This window comes from Bubalus kerabau, chromosome 4 (genome assembly GCF_029407905.1).
Source record: "Bubalus kerabau isolate K-KA32 ecotype Philippines breed swamp buffalo chromosome 4, PCC_UOA_SB_1v2, whole genome shotgun sequence".
Taxonomy (NCBI): Eukaryota; Metazoa; Chordata; class Mammalia; order Artiodactyla; family Bovidae; genus Bubalus; species Bubalus kerabau.
Genome location: NC_073627.1, coordinates 171,665,795 through 171,689,471, shown reverse-complemented (window position 1 = coordinate 171,689,471; position 23,677 = coordinate 171,665,795). Strand labels below are relative to the sequence as shown.

Below are 23,677 nucleotides of genomic sequence, written 5' to 3'. Positions count from 1 at the left end.
CGCCCACGGACGATCATCTGCACATCCCTATGCACGTGTGCCTCTATGTAAACACAATGGATGGTGTGGAAATGGCTTTGTCTTATTACTGACTTTAAAACAGGCTCTAAGGAAGATCCACCACAAAATACTCAAAGCAGTATTAAATATTCTACAACAAACCAACACATTAAAAGGCTAAATAATGGTCAGACAGTATGAATTCAAAGTTCGAGAAACTATGCAAAATAGTCCTGGCATAGAGTATTTTGCTGGGCTCTCAAAAATGAAATCAAACTTTTATCACGGTATCTTTTATAAACCTTTTGAAGGCAGGAACTATTTTATACATCTCTGTACCCCTCTTAGTCTCTAGACACTAGGTTTTCAAGTATTTGATGATATGACTATAAATTTTCATCTCAGTAAAGTCGTCTGATTTCACGGCACCTAGAACCTAAGCCATGTGACTTAGACAAATTAATTCAATGAAAGTATCGGCTAACCAGGGAGACCCAATCTTCACTTCGGCCATTCTTCTGCAGATCAGAAGTGATTTAATATAGGGAAAAATAACTATAATAAAAATACTTCAAGTACCTGATATATTATAAATCATATTCAGACCAGCCCTGACCATGGAAACAGACGGACTCTTAAGAATAAGTTCTGTTGGATAAACATCCTGAATATCTCTAACCTTTCAAGCACTATGTTTGATTTTTTTTTAAAAAAACGGCTACCATCTACGATGTTCAATAGCCAGTCACTCACATGAATATAGAAGAAAAACTAAATTATGCAGCTAATGTCATCCAAATGCTGACAAATGGGTTTGGCATTTTTGTTGCAGACAGACCAAAACTTCCAGTCATAGGAGGGGCACTAGAAAATTTCTTACATGACATTACACTGACCTTAAAGTGTAAACTTTGCAAATATGGTCTTACTGTTTTTGTATGAACCATGGGATTGCCTGGAAAGGCAACACGGTCAGTTATAGTGAAGACTGCTGGACTGCTGAATTTTTTCTAAAGCACAAACACGATTTTGGCATCTACTACTGCCACAATATGGATGTACGTTTTTTAAAGTTAAAATAACAAATAATAAATATGGCATCTGGCAGTAGTATATCCTCAGTATCATTTATAGAAAAACACAAAATTTAGAGGTAGCTGCCAATAATTTTTCATAATTTAATTATCTCAAAGAGATAATATAATTCAGTGAAAATTCTACCAAGTCACTCTTCGGAAGACAGTTTTCTAAATCTAAATGTCACAACGTTCCTATTTGGTTTAAGTTACCAAAGCAAAATATAAATAAGTAAAATATAATTCACAATCTGCATTCTTCCAAATGAAAATGCTAGAGGATTAAACAGGAGCTTTTCACTTTCGTACCTCAATATACACAAATAGAAATTCGAAATTTCCTAGTTCTGCTTTCTAAGAGCATACTGATGAACCTTCCCCATGACAAACCTACTTTGCTGTCAAATAACAAATTAAGAATTTTTAAAAGTATGTCAATGCAAAAACAAAATGCACAATGTACATCTTTTTTATGAGAGGTAACCTATGTTAAAAAAGAAAAATTTTTTTAAAAAGAGTTCTTCCGCAGTAGGCTGTCATGCGCATCTCTGAGCCCACTACAGAATAAGAAGAGGAATGTTTTTCAAGAGAACAGGGAGAATGAGGCTCTGTGGTTCAAAATAAGCAGAAGAGGGGGGACTAGAGCACAGCGTGCCATCATGAAAGACCACTCAGTCTTCCTTTTAATCAGACAGACTTGACAGATGGGAAGACATCGTGTCCCCATCTCCGGCTCAAATCACTGGAAACTAATTACAGGCTGGAACTCAGGTAAACAGAAAAAACTCTGGAGTCAGACGACAGTACCATCCCCTAGCATATAACCTGTCATGGATTGATCTCAACGTAAAATGGAGATAATTAACCTTCTTTTCAAAGTTGTGGAAAGGATTAAAGATTACGTATACAGAAATAAATATGTATGTACTGAAATCTAAATATATAGTTACCAAAATATTGGGTTGGCCAAAAAGTTTGTTTGGGTTTTCTATATGATGTTATGGGAAAACTCGAATGAACCTTCTGGCCAACACAATATTAACAGTGGTTATTTTTGGCTAGCAGATTTATGAGTATATATTTTGTTTTCTGTATGCTTATCTGGGTTTTCTAATTTTCATAAATTAGTTCTACTTATATAAGGAGAGCATGTACATCACTCAGCACACACACTGCTGGCACAGAGAGTGGCTCAAAACTAGTGGCTATCATCATTACTAATATAAAAAATTAAAGAAAGGTATCTTCTGGTCTTGTTTTTGGCTGCTTCTCTATGACAGAAAAGTCATGAAATGAAGTTGATTGCTTAACATAAAGGCCACGACAGACTTCCCACTCCTAAGCCAAGGAAAGGTCACAATTTAGAGAAATGGGTTTATGTGTTTATGACTTAATGTTGGGAAGAGCTGCCTGGTCATGGGAAAGCTCAGCTAACAGGATGACTCAGCAAAGCAAATCAAAACAAAATGTGTCCTGGTCGTATAATTAAAACATAAAATGCCACCTACCTTCCTAGCTAATGTGAATTACGAGGATGCTTTGAAGAACAAATACTTGCCAACAGGAAGCCCAGATCCAACAAAACAATTAAGACTGGGACTTTTTTTTAATGTGTTAATGATTATACAGGATAGAAACCTTGCTCATCTAAACTCTTTTATTATTATTAAAGTATCTCAAGTAGTAATTCACCACAGGCTTAAAAATAAAGACCTTGGAAAAACCACCACGAAGGGTTGCTTAATCAAAATTATAATTATTATGATTGCAGGATTATCACACATAAATGCATTTATATTTACTGTAGCAGAAACAGCACATGTTCAAGAGTGCTTTGAATTCAACTAAATCTGATAACAAAATGTTACCTAAAGTGAGTGTCAATATTCCTTTGATCGCAACTACAGAGTCAAGCAATCCCCTTGGGAAAACAGACTGAAATTCAGTCCTAATAAACAAGTCAGGGGATTTGGGCTTCGAAAAGTATAAGTTTTTTGTGGTTCTGACTAGTGTTTCTCGATTTTCAGTAAGACTTTTCCATTTTCTACTCTCTCTTTATGTTTGATACACAATCTAATGCTTGGGAACATTTCAAAGCTTTGGTAGTTTTTTAAATTTCTTGTAAATCTGATAATAAAACTTCATTTGCATTGATTTCTTAGAAAACAACTAAAAAATTCTATTCAGGTTCAAGAACAATAAAAATGAGCTAGTAACAGTCTTTTTATGCCATAATATTGGACTTTGCATATTAAAAATTATATAGCTTCTAAAAAGAATGGCACCTTTATTCCCACCTTCTAACCCTCTTTGCCCCCACAACAAGTTAGCTAAACATCTAGATTTTCATAAATTGCAAAAAATGAGGCAGAGAAGTTAAAATCTAACTATTCTTAAAAAAAAAGCATATAAAAATCTGTCCAGTTTATATCAACATTTTCATATCCTGGACCTGACAGTTCTGTGTAAGCAGGAAAGTTAGTGTTGTCTCCTCCTGATTAATGGAGAATTTTAAAAATTAAAAAGATACTGCCATTTATTAAACAGACTAAAAATGAGGGGGGGGGGGTGGGAAGGAAAAGCAAGAGTTGAGGACACAAGTATCTAGGCTGACTCCCAGTTTCCTTTTTGACAGTTTAAAAAAACTCCAAAAACGCAATTCTTCCTCTAGTTTGTGTTGCCTGAGAATATGGTTTTGTAGAGTCTGTAACAGTAATTACATTTCATCACCACAAGTACATTTGTTTTAAGCCTATAAATACTATGTCAGTAATACTAAACTATCTCCATTGACTTATTTGTAAAAAGAAAAATATATTATATATTTATATTTGTATAAAGTTAATACTGAGGGCAGAGGAAAGGGAACAAGAACCAGTGCTTAATCACAGTTTCTCTGGACACAATAACCAGACTGGGATCTTGCTCAAGCCACCTGGTCAAGCCGTGTCTGAGGACGAGTCATAGGAGGCAGAGACGATGAAATTGCCACTGTTGGAGTGCCCAGCCACTGACTGGGCGGCCTGCTGGCTCAGATTGTTACAGATAAGCACCAGCTGGTTGCTCTGGGCCTCGGACAAGGTGCTGCAGCTCTGATACACACTGAAGTTGGTCTTCCTGCCCGGGATGTTCCCCTTCTCACACATGGTCTTCACCATCTTGGCCAGCTTGTTCTTGCCGAGGGCCTGGCAGTTGTACCAATGCAGAGCCGCCAAGTTCACGACTGGCTTGATGGACAAGTAGAAAGGGGCATCCTCATAGCGCATGGCAGGAGGCCGCCGCTGGGCATACTCCTTATAGTCCTGTACGGGGCAGGTCTGTGGTGCGTGCTGGGTGGCATACACACGGGAGTCTGTGCCCCCTCTCTTGGTTTTGGCATTTAGGTCACCAGTGTCTTGACCCATCCACTCCAAGTACTCCAGTCCCGTTTCTGTTACCCGGAGCCGAATGTCACCCCACTTCAAGGTAGACCCGTGAAAGCCTGTGCAGTGCCCAAAAGCTTTTGTGTTGTTGAGCCAGACGAGGTTGAGCAGGCCCTCAGGGTTATAGCGACTTAGCAGCCCTCTCTTTCGCAGAATGAGCTCATCAGCAAAGGTGAGCTTCATGGACTTGTGTGGCTTATTTCCTTTTCCTTTGCAGCGGAGTTCAATCTGCTTCTGTTTGAGTGCCTCTTGGGAGCGCTTGAATTCCTTATCCCTGGTGATACTGTAGCCATACCTGTGTTCTTTTAGGTACCGTTCAAGTCCACACTGGTAATTGGCCAAGCTGTTGGGTTCATACTCGGATCCATCCTTCTGCCTGGCATCCACAAAGAAAGAGGCCAGGTAGGCATCCAATTCCTTGCAAGGGATGACATAGATCTCTCTTGTTTCAGAAGGATACTTGGAGATGAGGAACTCCCGGAAATTGCGGAGCGCAGTCTGCGTGCTCCGGATGGTTTTCTCGTTCTGCTCCCTGCTGAGCTCAGCTGCTCTTTCATCCTGGTCTGCAACAAATTGGGGAGGGGAGGGATAGAGAGGGTGTTCATGAGTTCAGACAATGCACTTTCTACTCTGAAATAAAGTTTCCTTTTATAATGAAAAGGGGAAGAAGGAAACAATTTTACAGAGATCACTGATAAATGTTATTTACATACCTGTTGCATTATAATAGCCAACTTCAGTTTCACAAATGATGTACTAGACATGAGATGACTCAGTATCATCAAAACGAGCTTCTCATGTCACTGGCACATAGTTTAGTGCACGAAGATTTGTGGAAAGAGTGAAATTAGAGGTAGCCTTTGTTTTAGGGGGAAAAAAAAGAAAATAATAGAAATGTGCTATTTATCCTAATGCAGTGCGCAAGGGCCCCATGAGAGCAACATACTCATTTTGAACCACTTCATTTGTGAAACCAGAGGTTGTACTGGTTCCATTTTATTGAATTAAAACAAAAATATTCAAATTTGTTATTTAGCATTAACTCTAGAGAGATCTATATTTAATAATTACTAAATAGATCATTTATAGCAGTTAATGTGACATTCTACAGCAATTCAGGTAAACATAGTTTATAAATATTCTGTATGTAATTACAGGGCAGATTATAAAAAGTGATAAAAAATATTCTAAGTTTTGCAAAATGAAAACAGACTCACAGATACAGAGAACAAATGGGTAGTTGTCAAATGGTAAAGTGGTGGGAGGGTGGGGCAAAATAGGTGAAGGGGAGTAAGAGGTATATATAATAAATAATTCACAAGGATGAAATACACAGCATGAGGAATATGGCCATGAATAGTATCATAACTGTGTATAGGGACAGATGGTTACTAGATTTATTGTGGTGATCATTTCATAATGTATTCAAATGTCAAATAATTGTGTAATATACCTGAAATTAATATAATACTGTACATCAACTATATTTCAACACAAAAAAAATTTGGTGTTTTGGGAAAGTAATGAGGATAAAACTTCATAGCTAAAAAGACAGGACAATGAAATCTGAGTAAGGCTATTATAAACAAGATGTCAGGAAGGAGGTATGTTTCCTGGATAGTTTTACTTTATTAATTTATTATTTATATTCTGCCACCAAAGATTGGAGGTACCTCTTTCCATTATGAATCACTCATGATTAAGTAATGTTGCTCTGGAATAGTGTTTTTCACACTTCAGTAAGTTTCAGAAGATGCTCAATCAAAATCAGATTCCTAGGTACAGGCCCAGGAATCTGCATTTAAACTAACACCTCCATGCTCAGGGTAAGGTTCAAGAGAACACACTTGGAGAAAAAGTTCCAGTGTTTATGGCTTATGAAGGAAGCCCTACTCTGTTTTACTAGATTTTTTTAAAACAATGATTAAATTCAATGGTATCATTTAAACAATTCCCTCTCAGTAACATGTAATTTAAAATTGGGATGTTAACATTAACAATGAAAACATTTGTCAAAATTACCACAATTATGTCAGACATGGTCTGGGTGAAACTCAAAAGAGAAATTCTAAAAATGAAATCACACAATAGAAAAACCAGGTTATCCTAAGGATGTTGAGAGGCAAACACTAAGGTTAATTTAAAACAACATAAAAATATAATTTCTGATTCTATAAAGTATAATATAATATTATTTTATCCCAATTATCTTATTTAGGAAAACTTTAATTTGTAAGGCTGTTCGGTGGGAAGTCTTTGAAATAACCACAAACAATAAGAAAAATAAAATTTCTAATAAGTTGAATTTTATTCATAAAGCACACTATTTTTGTATTGTACACATTTATGAATGTCCATTATTATTTTAAAATGACAGTTGTAAGCTATAACCGCTAAAGTCCTCATAACTGTATAAAATGAAAAAAAAAATCACTAAGCTAGCTAGCTAATTAGATATTTTTATAGGCATATTTTTGAGATATTTCCAAAATTCCAATACACAACAGTGTATTTTATGCTTCATTAGACTTAACTTTTGGCTGTGCTACCTTCTTCCGGTTGAAACTGTTTCTGGATCAACAATAAAAACGTATATCTTTCCATTAAAAAGGTGAAGCCACCTTAACCTTTTACCATGCTGACTTCCCTGTTTACGTGCAAAGCCAAAGTGGTCAGCACATCTGTTCATTGTGGCTACTTGTTCAAACATTTATCACAAGAGTTTTCAAACTTTAAACAAAGACTTTTTAAGAAATAAACATTCACAGACAACTTTAAGGGAAACATTTCAAGTTCTTCAACTTTCACATGGAATCTTCTCTAAAACTTATTTTTCTCAGATGAAGATCGAGTTTTCCATCTCAAACCTATTCTGTTATGTACTCTGGGGATATCAAAGGCTTTGAGAAGCCAAATAAAATTTAACTTTAGTTTAAGACAGGTACTAACATATTTTCTTCTAGACAGCCACGTAGCTGTTAATTAACAGAGGTGATCAAGGTTGCAGAGAAGCCAACGGTCAGCACAATCTTTCTCCCTTAGGGATCTCTTGATTGCATTATAGGAGTGGAAGCTGTGTAGCTCTGAATGGCTATAACTTTACTGTGCATCCATCTTTTTTTCTTCTGGTACACAGTGTGCCCTTCCAAGCCATAAATTCAAGCATTTCTCCACTGTCTTATCACCATGGCAAATGACTTCCTGCAAAGACGGCAAGTGTGTATGTGGTTCTCTATTCAGTCCTGCTTCCTCTACTACACTCTGGTGGCAAACAGGGTCCAGGGAAGCTCTGATCACCAACCCAAGCTCCCCATTCCAGTTCTTCAAAAGTGATTATTAATTTTTTCATTTTTCGGCCACATCCCACTGCATGCGGAACTTCCCTGTGCCAGGAGCAAACCCATGGTCCCTGCTATGGAAGTGCTACCACAAGGGAAGTCCAACAGTGACTGTTAATTCTGCCACTCAGCAGAAGAAAACTGAGGTCTCACACCTCCATTTGATAGTTACAGTCATATTTCTCTTAGCAGCATATCCAAATCCCTGTTTCATCACTGCATTTGGCAGCCTTTCTTTACATACCATGGTTCCAGCTGAAGATTTCTAGTTTTATTTGAGAAAATGTTTGTTTCTGCTTCTTTTTATCTTGAAGTGCTCTCAAACAGAAGTCAGAATTCTGATGCAGCTCTTTGTATCTGAATGAGACTGCTGCAACTTCAGTTAATTTTTTAAATTTTATTTCTGGCCCACACCACACAGCATGTGGGGTCTTAGTTCCCTCATCAGGGTCAAACTGGGCCCCCTGCATTGCAAGTGCAGAGTCTCAACCACTGGACCGCCAGGGAATTTCCAACTGTTGCAACTTCTAGTCCCTGACTTGGTGCCTTGCAACTTAACGGGGATCCCATAAATGTTCACTGAATGCTTTCTGATCCATGAAATATACTCTATGAAGTAGTGTTACATTCCTGAAAGATTCTGGCATTCATCAAAAACTCAGCAAACTTCATTAAATTTTGCTTGAATGTATGTGGTAAGAAATAGAATTTGGATTCTAAATAACAACAAAAATTGTTTTCAACACAAAGATAAAGATCACTTTCTATTTTCTTAAAAGAAGTATGTATATGGTTTAGCAGACAAACTAAATGAGCCACTGTCATTAATGAATAAAATGCACTGAGATGAGCAAAATGCTTTTATTGTATCAAGAAGTTGTGATTAATAATAATTTTTTTAAACTGAATGTGGGTAAAATCCCAAAGGTCTTGAAAACTGGATGAAGAAGACAAGGTGGCAGTCCAAAATATGCAAGTACAAATTTTATTTTTTAAACAGATCGGGCATTTAACAATTAGAAACGAAGTTTTACAAACGATGAATGAGTAAGCATCAGAATCACATTTCCTCTGCCTACCTTGACCCTCACACACCAGCCTAATCAATGTAAGTACCCAGACCTAAAACGTAGCTTAGCCCTGTCTCCACAAACCTGCTCTTCCACCCAGTCAGTGCCTCCACCACCAGCCTATGTTCCCTAGCCTGAAACCCGAGTACCATCCTTGACACCTGCTTTCCTTCCCTGCTACAGCTAATCCATCAAGTCCTGCTGGGCCCACCGCATTTCAAGCACATTTAATAAGTAACTAAAACATGTCAGGAATTAAGTAAACTGAGTCTGAATGGATGAGTGTTTTTGTGGAATGTATCACAGACTGAGGGAAACAGACAATAACACAAATAAATAAATTTTAGACAAACTGACAAGTGCTATGAAGTAAAACAACTGAGTACTCTGAAAAAGAATTAAATGACCTGCTTAAGGATGGATGTTCCAGGGAGGACTCTAAGACCTTTCAGGTGAGACCTGAAAATGAGAAGCCGATCACACAAAGTATAGGAGGAAGTAGGAGAAGGCGATGGCACCCCACTCCAGTACTCTTGCCTGGAAAATCCCATGGATGGAGGAGCCTGGTAGGCTGCAGTCCATGGGGTCGCTAAGAGTCGGACACGACTGAGCGACTTCACTTTCACTTTTCACTTTCATGCATCGGAGAAGGAAATGGCAACCCACTCCAGTGTTTTTGCCTGGAGAATCCCAGGAACTGGGGAGCCTGGTGGGCTGCAGTCTATGGGGTCGCACAGAGTCAGACTCGACTGAAGTGACTTAACTTAACTAACTATAGGAGGGAACAGCACGTGAGAAGCTCCTACAATGGAAACTGAGTTAGAAGACCTGAAAGAACGTCAGTGTGCCCAGAGAAAAGTGATCCAAAGGAGAGTGGCACGAGGAGAGGTCTGAAAACCCACAGGCCAGATGTCGCCGGGTTGTGTCTGTAAGTCATTATTAATACACTGCATTTTACCCTAACAAAACTAGTTGCTCAGAAAACTACATGGTCAGATTCGTAGTACTCTATTATGATATAAATCTATCTCCTCCCATGCTAAGAAAATCTTCAACAAACTTTGCTCTATATTAAAACAGGGGTTAGCTCACATCTGCATGATGTGGTGGAAAACATTCGCAGACAATGAAATGATCCATAACCTGAACCTCTTCAGTGGAAGCAGAAGGTCAGAGCCTGAGGGAACAAGCAGAACGTCCAAGTCAACACCCACCTCCCCTCCAAGAAAGGGTATTAGAAAAGGTATGAAGTTTTAAAGCAGACAGCTTTTCTATACTTATTTATAGTCTCTATGCCCCATTAATCTTCCCTGGTGGCGGTAAAGCATCTGCCTACAATGCAGGAGACCTGGGTTCAAATCCCGGGTTGGGAAAATCTCCTGGAGAAGGGAATGGCAACCCACTCCAGTATTCTTGCCTGGAAAATCCCATGGACGGAGGAACCTGGTTAGGCTACAGTCCATGGGGTCGCAAAGAGTCGGACACGACTGAGCGACTTCACTCATGGCCCATTAATTACATAGCCAGCATGTGTTCCAGCACACTAGAGCTTACCAAATGGTGACTGGGTTTGAAAACTGCCTGAATATGTACTAATAGTTTTAAATCCACAGATCCTGCACATATATTTTAAATGACTCAACATCTTGAATTTTGGTCTAAGTCTGATATAAAAGGAGAACTTCTGGACATGCATGGCTTGCAAAAATGGATTTTAAGCAGGTCTGCCCTGCCCCAGACCTGCAGTTTAGACTGCATCCCTCCTCACCACAGCGCAAGCCTGCTGGGCTGCTGCTGCCGCCATCATCACTAGTATGGCTTTGGTTGTAAGTTGAGTGGATAACTTAGTACACAGAAGATGTGAGTGACCTTGCTTCTTCAGACCAATGGTTACTTATTTCTTGCCTGTACCATCCATAATATTTACTGCCATAATATTTATTACTAAAACTTACTCAAAGTTTCTAAAAAGGAGAAGCCACCCCATAAAACTAGTGTAGTGACATGGGCCTTTGACAAATGTAGCCAACAGACTGAAAGGTTTTCGATTACTGACTTTCAAGGGATCTATGATTTGGAGAAGAGCCCTAGGAAAGAGTCTCAACACCGGCCCAGGGACTCTTTGGAAGGCCTGCGTAAAGTTTTTATGCAGAGAGCTTTTCTGTACTTATTTACATAGTCTCTATGCCCCATTAATCCAATTATTTCCTCCCTTGTTAGGAGACAGCATGAAAAAACACATAATTAGTTCAGTATCTTGTGTTCTCATTTAATCTGAGGAGATTTATGTTAGATTTAAGTTCAGAGCAGTTTACTCTTATTGCTGTGGCACTCAATTTAACAAAAAATAAACTCACCTCTCTCATCCCTTTCGTGATTTTATTCAAGCCATACATTTGAAGCAATAAGAAACATTTAAACATTTCCTGCTGTTTAACTTCTTTTTAACTCATTCAAGAAGACTATTTTGTCTTTTTACTTGATACAGAAATGATGTTCAAATTCTCTTTATAAACCAGTGAAAGATAAGCCCATAAGCTTATTAAATAAAAGCATATTTTAAATTTGAAAAGTAAAGAAAGTAAAAGAAATCTGGTGAGTAGATTTGTATTTATGAGGCTGCAGTGGAATTAATATTTAATCCACATGTGTGAGTATGCACTGTGCCCCACCTAGCATTTTAAGACGACTTATGGGGTGTAGTCAAAGGCAAGTCTCTGATGCTTACACAGATGGCATCGAAGAGATAAGAAACGCACATAAAACTAATTAAAAAGACCATGCACGACTGTGTAATTAGGCACTGAGTTTGTGGCACGGGTTGCAGATCCTACAGGAATTCCAAAGAAAAGAGAGAGAAGTCAAAATGAGTTTGAGATGGGTTGGAGCTCTATACCATGGGGGAACAGAGATTTGGGTTAGATATTAAAGGATGGGCATCACTTGGTTACGCAGAACGGGAGGGCAGAGCATTCCAGAAAGAACTGCATGCACAAAGGGCAAGGGATGGGAAGGTGTGTGCTCATGAGGACTGTGAAACACTGACCCTGGTTCGCGGGTGGGAGAAGGGGAATAAAGCCAGGCCAGCAGGATGGACACTTAGAGAGTCTTATATAGTAATTATAAAGATATACATTAAGGAAAGGAGACCGATTGTACTAAGTACAAAGATCCTCCACATGCTAAGAAAGCTACTTAAAAAAGTAGAAGCTACTTAAAAAAAAAAAAAAATCAACCCAACATTTCTCCACCTCTGACATTCTCTACTCCTCTTATGCTGTTATTTTCTTCCATATACCTACTACCATCTAACATAATATATATTTACTCGACAATCTGTTTAGCATTTATCTCTGCCCAGGTGAGCTGTAAGCTCTGTAAAAGCCAGGACTTTGCTGCTTTATTCCCAGGGTCTGAAAAAGCTCTTGAGAAGTAGGAGCATTCAATAACCACTCATATTTTGTTGACTGAAGTAACATCAAAGCTGAAAGGACAGTTACTGAAATAACTTTGTATGTATAATTATACAATCTACTTTAGACCAACTGTACTGACTGCATTTGGAAAGAACTAAAAATTAAAACAGGTGACATAAAATTCAATCTGGGGACTCACAGAGTCTCAAAGTCACTTTATCCTTTATTAAGGTTCTTCAGAGTCAGCTGTGGTCAGAAACAGTGATCTGGATGTCTGTAATAATGAAGCTTTTCCTAGGGCTATTTCCTTAAGAAATAAGGATCTATCAGCTCTCACACAAATTGCTACAGGACAGTATCTTTATCTTACTATCAGGATAAGAAAAAACTAGTAGGAATTCTTTAACCATACCAGAATTAATATATCCACAAAAATCAATATATCCCCCCAATCCTAACCTCCACTTTAAAAAGAGATTATACTGGCATTTTGGTGTCATCCATCTACTACGTTCTTACTTCTTCTATACATATGTTCATTTGATATAAATTTTCTTATGACTCTTTCTATGTTCAAGGAAAATGATCTTAGTACTTTAAAAAAATATGCCTGGTTGGTAATCTTATGATCAAGGCCTACTTTAATTTTGTCAGGGGATCCAAAGTCATATTTGTCAATATTCATGTTTCATTTTTAAAATACAGCAATAGCTTCTAACCCCTGTAAATTTATTAAAAAAAAAAAAAACAGGTATATTTACTTTACAGGTAGAAAACAAAGTGAGATACCCTTATACTGCTGCTGCTGCTGCTAAGTCGCTTCAGTCGTGTCCGACTCTGTGCGACCCCATAGACGGCAGCCCACCAGGCTCCCCCGTCCCTGGGATTTTCCAGGCAAGAACACTGGAGTGGGTTGCCATTTCCTTCTCCAATGCATGAAAGTGAAAAGTGAAAGTGAAGTCGCTCAGTCGTGTCCGACTCTAGCGACCCCATGGACTGCGGCCTACCAGGCTCCTCAGTCCATGGGATTTTCCAGGCAAGAGTACTGGGGTGGGGTGCCACTGCCTTCTCCAATACCCTTATAACTACCATAAAAAGCATTAAAAAGTCAATGTCTTCTTTCTCCTTTAAACACTCAACTCATTGCACATTTCAATGCTTTTTCCTTAAAACCTTAAAACTCTAGGCTATTTTCTAGGATTGTTAACATAACTAATTGAAGCCAGACTTATATGCTATTATAGCTATCTGACCAGCAAATTATTTTTATGCTCAGTTAATCATTTCCAATAATGGAAGTAAAATATATTTCTTACATATACACTCAGGAGCATGAAAATTTAGCACAATAGTACCAGTCAGTCTGGTATGATTTTTGATAGTATTTTTCACTGAAGCAGAAATCACTTAAATAAACATGAGTCATCTGCTCATTTCTCCTGGTTGTACAGCATGTGACTCTAGAATCTCTGGAGAATTCTCTCCTTGATAAAAATTTAGAAAATAGAGCACAAAAAACACCAGTATTTATTAAATAAACAAAGTGCAGGCCGAAGAAACTGAGGCCTCTTCCTCACCCATATTCACTGCTGTCTGCATATATGAATTCAATCAGGCCAAGGAGCTATGTTTGTTGGAAGGTAAGGTAAGACATCACTTGTGTCAAGACTAGGCACTGACTTGCAGATCCTTGCAACAAGGAATTAATTTATGGCCAACAGGGTGCAGAGTCTCCATTTTTAATGAGTTCTCAGGTGGTTCTAATAGAGCTGTGAGTGAATAGGCCATGTTTTGAAAAACAGAGCTTCATCTCTACTTCCCCCTACAAGGCCTAGAAAATGACTCTTCTTTCAAATAAGCCTCAGCCCAAGTCTCAGAGCAGCTGCCACACTGCTAGGATGGCCAGATTTTCCAATCTGAACGTTTTTATGTCCCAGACAGAAGAGGTGCTTCCTAAGTGTTTAAGTGAGTTCTATTCAGGGAAAAATACTATAAAAAATCATACTGGACTAATATTGTCATCCAACAAAACAATGGATGAGTCAAAGAATTGTTTCCCTCTGAAACCCACTGGATTCAGATTTTTTCTTTCATAATACCTCCAAATTTATTAAGTTCAATACTGCTTCCCTAATTGCCAAACATCATTTTTAAACTCTAACCTTGCCTGCTCCATCCTTCAGGGCAGTTGATGTAGGCAGTGTAGTGAATGGTTAATGGCTCCCGCTGATAAGAACACCTATGTTCAAATCCCAGCTCTGCTGCTTAACTAGTTATGTGAATCTGCATGTGCTTTTAAACTTAAGCCTCGGTTTTTTCCACTGTTAAATGGATATAATAATTGTACCTATGTCTTTAGAGTTGTATGAGAATTAAGGTCGGAAAGCAAACCACTTAGCTCAGTGTTGGACACATAAATAATCTAATTCAACTCTTTATACATATCACTGCTGAGAAATGTCTTCCAACTCAATAAATCAATGTCTTCCTACTTCACTCGAGTCCTTCTCTACTGATGCTTTAATCTGTAGCAAATATTTACTAATTCTTCCAAGACAGATTTATAAAGGCCACCAACATTGGGCATAAGTGAACATACCCCACCATGGGCACATGGAAACAACTGGAGTTAACATCTATCTCTAAAACGGCTCTCAGGAGACCTTTCATTCCACATGACCTAGAATCCTGTGATCTGATAAGCTCAGTCTGTCACTGTAAGAAGATGTGACTGTATGACTCCAGTAAGGCACTAAACAAAGGTATAAGCATGGAATTCTCTCATCTAAGAAGGCTGCTATTTTGAATTAAATGAAGAAAAGGAAGATTTTTCCTCAATTGCTCCTCCTACTCAAAAAGAGATGCAGCAGCCCAACTGTGACGCAGTAAGTCTTGAGGGCAGCCCCGTTAGCTAGGGAAGCTCAAGGCCAGCCACGCTTGCTTAGAAGGGAGTAAATTCAAACAGGCTTCACAAAGAGGAGATTCAACATTCCGTGACAAACCAAGGAGACACAAAAGGCAAAAGGGAGACCAGATGACAGGCGTGAATAAAAACCTAGATGAAGCTTCTCAAATCTCAAACTTAATTTCAAGTCACAGAAAAGAAATTTAGCATTCCAAAGGCAAAAGTGTAGAACGAGAGAATAAATATTGTACTGTATTAATCACAATAAGGAGCACTTTCATCTGGGCCAAAATATATTCTTAAATCAACCTTCGAATGTGGCTGCATTTTCAAGCTTAGCAGCATGAAACCCACATGACTGTAATTAATGTAATAAATCATGCTGTGGAATTTTCTACAGAATCTGACAGCGCTCATTGATATACTGCTTATTAGAGACTAGAGATTTCTCCTGCATTTTTTTATTATACTGCCAGAGACACTGAATCAACAATACCTTCTGATGTGTCTGAAGTATCTGCGGCTGGTGTGATACATAAAATATACAGTGAGCTGCTATCAGACTTGGATATACAACACATAATACCCAATTTCCAAAAAGAATTTGTTTTTTAATTTTTACTTTTCTTGACTTAGGTCAGTCACAGAAGATACATGGATTCATTAGAGATGGGACATTCATATTTTCCACGGTTTCAGTCCTGAAGTCACATGCTTCACAGCGTGACTCTCCTACTCAGTTTATTTCATGACGACTCCGTTAGTTTCTAGTGCAGAACACTGTGAAACAGGCACTATTTCACCAACCTCTGTGTGTCCTTTCCCTGTCTTTCAAAATCTGACTCCTAAGTAAAATCTTCTTGAATGTTAACCCCTTTTCAAAAGTAAAACTTAGTCCTTGTGCAGTTCAGGAATTCAGCCATGAATGCATTTTCCCTCAGTGGGTTTACATACTCTTAAATATGCTTTGCATATGTAAGCATTTTCTAATTTAGAAATACTGAAAAATTTTTAAATACATTAAAAAATTTTTTACTTTTAATTGGAGGATAACTGCTTTACACAACACTGTAAAACAATTATCCTTCAATTTAAAAATTTTTTTAAACCCACACTAAAAACATATGGCTTAATGGCCCTTTATTCACACGGGTACCTATTTACCTGAGGAAAAGATCAAGTATACTTCCCCTAATAAAAATAATTTTATTCATTAATCATGAAAGTAACACATTTAATAATAAAAATAATTTTATTCATTTTATCATAAAAGTGACACACTTAATATAAAAAACTTCCCCAGAAAATAAAGGTTAAAAAAGGGAGAAAAACTGCCCATAAATCCATCCTTCAAAGACAGCCACTGGGTACTTGGTATATATCTCTTCAATTTAAAACTTTAATTAAAAATAGTATTCTTTAATCACCAAGAGTCTAGTCCATTCTCTATTAACTATACACTTTTCTTGCAATTTTTTTTTCTGAAAATATTGCTCTGTCTCACATTTAAGAGGAAAACTTTAACATGGTAATTCCTGGATAAGTTACTATTTCTGACATATTCCTTTTGATCATCTGAAATCACATATTTTAAGACTTTAATAAGAGTTTAGAACTGGATTTATTATCCACTGATTTCACAGAAATTCCTTTCTTAGCTATTGAGAATTCCCTATGTCCACTCTTGCCCCTTTTCAAACTGTTTTCCACACAGCAGCCCTAATGAATTTTCCTAAAACAAACAGGAAATGAACGTTATCTCTTATTTTCTTTCTGGAAATTTTTGTATTTGCATATTTGGTTCACCACTTAATAAAAATACATTTGGTGCTTCAACACGATAGGCACTGTTGTAGGCACATCTGTACACGTCTCCTCAACTGCTAAAGCACTTTAATTTTCATCCCCTGCGGTGGAGACAATTAGACAATAAAAGCAGATGGAAACTGGAACTAAAAAAGAAGAGTAAAAGTTTTGGCAAAGTTTTGGGGAAATGAAAAAACTAAGGGAAAACTGGGCCACATCCTAAGAGGCCTGTTACGCACTAAAATGATGAACGCTGAAATGTGTAGAAGAATCACCACGGTCAGTAGCCTAGTGGTGAAGAGCATGAAACCTGGGAACCAGACTGCGTAGCTGAGAATCCCAGCTCTCCCATCCTCTTATTGTATGACCTTGGGCAAGTTCAACCTTCCTTTGCCTCAGTTTATACATCTGCGAAATGGAGTTAATTATAGTCCTAACTTCACAGAGTTGTGAGAACTGAGTTACCAGAAGTAATTAGTGAGATAATAAGCAGTCTGTAAGTATTAGCTATTGTAACTGCTATTCTGCATGCAGTAATCAGAGAGCTAACCGTATATGACCCTGCCTACTGACGAGGATTTTGAAAGTAAAACAGTCATCACCATTTGTTGTTAACAGTTCATCAGTATGTCAGTACTGAGTATTTGAAAAGTGACTGTTCATGAGTTTGCTAAAATTCTATGGCTTCAATGAGTGAGAACAAACTCAAGCATAATACATGAGGCAACATTTGATGAATTTAGGAGATGAAATGGTATATCACAACGGAAATGGTTACAGAAAACTTCTTTTTATTAGAAACCATTTCTTCCTTTAAATTTCCATGCAATTTACAGAACTGCATATCTTAATTAATAAGGATCAAAATGTGACAGTATCTTTTACTGAAAATGCATAATACAGTAAAAACCACAAAGGAATTATTCATCAACTCGGAAACAAAAGATGTATGGCACATAGAGTAAAAGAAAACAGATAACACGTAAAAATGAAAATGCACAAAACTCTAATAAATTATCCCCTCCTTTTCCGAGTGATGCTATTAATATTCATTAGATTCCATCCAAGAAGTAATAACCCATTGGATAGGAAGATGCCAATTCCTCTTAATTGAGTCAATGGATAATAACAAAACATATTTTTGAAAAGTTCATTATAAAATAAAAATTTTAATATTTATCTACATGGGTTGGCTTTCTATTGCACATTTATAAGTACAGGCAAAACAGGAAAATAAAGCCCTTTTCTTAACAATGAGATGGCTGTTTTCCATTATATAAAATAATAACTTAGCAGCAGTAATTATAACAGTATGAAGGTGTTGAAAAGCTAGTGACTTGTAACATAAATCTGAATATACTCCAGAGACTAAAAATATTATATGAAATATCATTTCAGGTATTAATAAATATGTATTTCTTATTCATTGAACCAAACCCTAAAGTCAAATTTACAGGCACAGCACATTCTAGGATCATAAAGATCCTTTATTTTTCTTGCTGAATGAAGTTAGGTAAAAAATTAAGTAATACTTAAATTATCTAATTTTTAAATTTCTCAGGGCGTGACATCAGCAAGGTGGCCAAGTAAGACATCCCCACCCTGTCTCCCAACAACAATCTGGCATCTATCCATGTACAAAAGTGCCTTTGTGGGAGCTTTGGGACTGGGTCAGAGATTGTGAAACCCTGGTACAGTCCAAGACCAAGGATGGCTGTTTTGAGAAGGCAAGCTCGCGCCCAAGTGGCTGACTCGCCGACTACGGTCCTGGTTACAGAGCCAGAAACAGTGCCATATCATGAGGGACTCAGCTACGCCCCCATCTGGCTGTGATCCTGTCACCAGCACTATATGCCAAGAGACGCAGGAGGAGTCACGCCCACCCATAGGCTGGGTAATAGCGTACAGATCTTGGTTCTGGCTGTGGACCCTACGTGCCTCCAGCTTCTGGTTGCGGTGTGGAGCCCCAGAGGGAAGCCCACACAACTTAGTCTGGAGATTCTGAAAGGGCCTGCAACAGGGCTCTGGCCATCCCAGCCACAGTCACCAACACTCAGGTTGACACAGGGACCTTGCAGGAGGTAATCTCATCCGTGCCCCTGGAAAATCGGAAGGGACCCTGAACTTGGCTCCAGCCCCATCACAGGAACAGGCCTGCATGCCCAAGGACACGGAGGGAGATGCTCCTGTTCACATGACTGCAGATGCTAAAAGGGCCAGACAAAACTGCTAAGAAAACTGAACAAACACGTCATGGCGGGAGAGCTGAGGCCTCCAATGTGGCGCTGGTGCCTGAGACCTGCCTTTGGAGGCCTGCTGACCAGTCACCAATTTTCCAACTCGTCTCTCTACAGAGCCCTGCCTGGCAATACCTACATTTCACACAGGAAAGGACCGAGGGGAAGCAAACCCATTTACACAACTAGAGAAGAAACCAACACCAGATTCCTGTCCTGTGTTCTTAAATGTGAACAGACAATTAGATGAGGCATCGGAAGAAAAGTGGCTGCACTGAAGAGAAGAAAGAAGAAAAAAGAACAGAGAAAATAAAGGAAAAAAATTCAAAGACAGAAAGTAATTTTTTTAATCGAATTTAAATTCTCAAAGATTTGATAAATTATTATAACTATAATCTTCATAAAAGAAACAAGTACTAATGGAAAACTTTCAAAAGTTATTTCAGAAAGGAATTTTTAGGAATTTAAAGACTCAAAGTTTACTTCCTACCTATCCATTCTTGGGAAATTATTTGATGAACTCCACCAAAAAAAAAAAGAGAAGGTAAAGGGAAACATGAAATCTAAAGAACAGTGGTTACAACCCAGGGGAAAACTCAGGATAGGTGGGAGGGTTACCTCAGGCTTACATTAAATCAACTTGTCCAAACTGCAGCAGCAAGGCTGAAGGCCCAATGTGGGAACATTGGCGGGACCACAAAGCTATGTAAGAGCACACTGTTCTTTTGTCAAAATATGCTACCAAAATTTTAGGAAAACACATACACACACAAAACCCCCAAACTAAAATAATACCATATTTCATTGACTGTAAGATGCACTTCTTCACATTTTAACAGCTCTGAAAGTATGCTGGGACATACTTGGTGAGAACTTACTCTCTGTACCAGGCAGTTTTAAACCCTTTACATGGATTGAGTCATTAATCCACATAACAGCCCTTAGGAATATTCTCCTTTCAGTGTCTCAAATGCTGTGAAATTCATCAAGATGAAAAGTAATTCAATCTGAGAACACTAATAGTTACGCACAATATGTACACTGTCAAAACAATATAAATGGTTTTGGATGTTTACAGTCAACCTAAGGATAAAGAAGAAAAGACCAGTTATGGCCACAGAAGAAAATGAAAATACTGACAATCCTGTGAAGTTAAGAAGATGACAAGAAGAGGGGGAGAACAGCAGAAGGCAGCATATGAACACTAATACCTTCACCCTTGGATTGAGAAAGCATATTTATTTCTTCTTTCATTATCTTTAGTTTTCTGTTGGTAACTGTGTGTTTTAGTGATGTTATAATCAAATAATGGGAGGGTAATACAAACTGAGTTAAATCCTCACCATTGATAACAAGGAATCTGAAGGTATTTTCTGAAGTTGATAAACCAAGAAAAAAAAAATCAAGAAACAGAAGTATAAACAGTTTATTTCAAATTTTGGAAGAACTGAAAATAGAAAGACTCAAAAGAAGTTACCTTTGAAGAGTGGAATTATGAGGTGATGAAAGATGAGGTGAGACTGTTATTGTTCAGCATTTATGGACTGCCAAATACATTAATAACTTTGACAAAAATGAAGAACACTGAAAAAGGCAATAAAATTATTGTTTTTGTCTAAGAAAGCAATCCAAGTTTTAGGGCAGTACTGAAGAATCAGGCTGCTACGTGTATCATAACTGAAGTCAATAAAGCACCTAGGATGCATCAATCATTAAGTCAGATTCACTGTTCTCTGATCACTGTGCTCATCACTGTTCTCACCTAAAATAAAGCTTAAAATTACCTTGCAGTCACAGAAGCACAACTCATCATTTTTGCCATGTTACATAAATACTTTTTCTGGGTCTAATACACCCTTGGGAACACAAGCCATTAGTTATATAAATGAGATCCAGACTGAAAGAGAAGTTATTGCTGGGCCTAACTACAGTGGGTCACCTGCACTCTGCCCACGCCTGCTGAGACCCAAGATGGTCAGGCAGCTCAATCTGGAAGGAGCGGGTGGAGCCCGCTGCTTCTCGCAGGAAACAGAAACAGGGATGACGTCTGAAGCTAACTAAGACTGCGGTACTCTGACACTGACTTGTCTGCCCACAGGTTGTACATTATTTCATCTCTCCAGACCACAAGGGATGAATATCATGGCTAGAAAATCAAGGTCAATGCCTCCTCAATTCTGAACTGGCGCCTGGTTTCCTAGCAGTCTTACTCAAATCCAAATTCACTGAAGAGAATTAGATCTTCAGGTTTACAGCAATTTGCTAGGCTCCTGTATTTGGATGCATTTTGCATATCTGGGAGGTCTCAATCATATGCTGATGAGCTTTAAATATATAAAAACAACAGTTTTTGCTACTTTTACTGGTAAAATAGAAAAATGCCTCTATTTTAAAGAAATAAAAAGTCAACTCGGAAGATTTTCCTGTAAAATATTAAGACAAATGATACTTAAAAAGGAAGTGAAGCATTGAAAAAAAAGCTGATAAAACTGATTGATTTCTCAGAAAATTATGCATTTGTACAACTGAGAGCAATTAACTTGATTTTCTACTTCTGCCTTTCAGAAAACTAGTAAACAATTATATTTGTAATTCTTAAAGAAAGATCATTAGTTGTCTGTAAAAATAAGCAATATTACAAGTTTAACTAAGTTCATGTTATTTTTAGGTATGTAATAAGTATCTCAAATAAATTATGATGTGAAATAGGTTGCCTGTAGCCCCTGTACTTTTAATTCCCAGCTAAGACCTTCCTTTCATTTATCATAGTGGCCTAATTGTTCACTTCATCACTTTTAGCCATATATCACCCTCCTCTTCAAAAATACGCTATCTAAAGGCAAAAAATTCAGTCTTATAAAGTCACTGATAGTTTAACAGCATCTTAGCTCAGGATATATAAGACAAGGTTTTGTTTTTTTAAAACTAGGAATGTTTTGAGAGAGGAAGAGTTAAAATGTCTGTCTCCCATTTAGAGGGCAGGCAGAGCAAGAATAATGTTTTTGTCTTGTTCATTACTTGTTCATTGAGTAACTGCAGTACCCAACCTGGACTTGGCACTTGGTAGGCTTCCAATAGGTATTTGTTGAATAAATGGTCATAGCATGTTTCAGAATTCTTAATGGCTGTTTCATCCTATATACAGAGAACCTTGAATATATTATAAATATTTGGGGTCCTGAAGATCTTTCAGTGTTACTTAAATCAGTGTTGCGCCTTGGACAGAGAAGTCATCAAGTCTAATTTCCAAATCATCTACCTGTCTCCTGCTCTCCCATGCCTTTGTGGTTGCCTCATTTGAGCATTTATTGCCATTTCCCATCTGAATTATTGCAATTTTTACCCTGTAAAACAGTCCTCAGTCCCAGTCCCTACTTCCCCATTGCTCTCAGGGTGATCTTCTAAGATCACACAGAGGAACTGTGCTCCTCTGCTCTCCCTTTAAGTTTGTGACTTCACGTGTAGTCTTCTACAGGTGGCTGCAGTCCATCTTTCCAGCAGCAGCTCTCCTGGCCTCTTTGAAATTCACTCGCACCACACTCAAACCTTTGCCTCCCTGTGTGCTCATGCGCCAATGTCTTTGCTCATGTCGCTCCATCACCCTGAAATACCCTTCCTTGGGTCCCAAAGGCTGAGACAACTGCTTTTCATGTGTTCCCCAGCATTTTATATACCTCTTAGATACGGTCTTGTTGGTCTGTCTGCCTCCTTCTCTACACAACGGTATTCTGGGGTCAGGGAATCTGCCATTCATCTTTGTATTTTCACTAGTCCTGTCACAGAGCAGATCTTGCAATAAATGTTTAATAAACTGAAATGCAAGCAACTTGTCCAGGGGTTTAGTAGAAAAAGAGACTGTGATACATGTTTCCTACTTCTGATTAAGTGACTCCTTCTATTAAACCCTAGGTTTTCCTAAAAATGATTCTCAGGAAAAACAATCGCTTTATGATATACTCTAGCAGCCCAAACTCTGGAAAAGTGATAGGCATGACCTAAAAATGAAAGAAAGGGAAGGAGAAACAATTTGGTGTGGGCTATTCCTACACCAAGACAGCCAGAGATAGAGACCAGGGACCAGAGTACCAACCCTTTCTCTCTTAGATCAAAAGTAGGAAACTATACTTTTGGAACTCCAAGCAAATCATCTAGTACCTCACTTCCAGTCAGTAAACTAAAGGAAACAATCCCTTCTTCACAGAACTCAAGTAGTGTTGATCCTGGAAATGAAAGTGCTATATATATAGATAATACAGGACATTTTGCTTTTGTGGTTTTTATTCATTCCAATATAAGAACTTAAAAAAATAATTCACCCATCATATCATAATCATAAGGAGGAAAGCCATAGTGAAATCTGTGAGACTAATTCTCTAATTCTTTGTCTATAAACAAGTATACTGGGAG

General features: G+C 38.0%; 1 protein-coding gene across 6 annotated transcripts in view; it reads right to left on the bottom strand.

The window, feature by feature from the left end:
• The window catches only part of KIAA1958 (KIAA1958 ortholog), a 134,175-nt gene that overhangs the window by 37,802 nt on the left and 72,696 nt on the right, over nucleotides 1-23,677 (bottom strand). The window contains exon 3 of one of the 6 annotated variants that reach the window (XM_055579337.1): nucleotides 4,978-5,061. The exons of 4 other annotated variants lie outside the window; for them this stretch is intronic. In XM_055579337.1, the coding sequence (XP_055435312.1) occupies nucleotides 4,978-5,061 (84 nt within the window). Of the gene's footprint in view, nucleotides 1-450; nucleotides 5,062-23,677 lie in introns of those variants that run through there. One more of the 6 variants, XM_055579332.1, reaches the window with a different exon arrangement.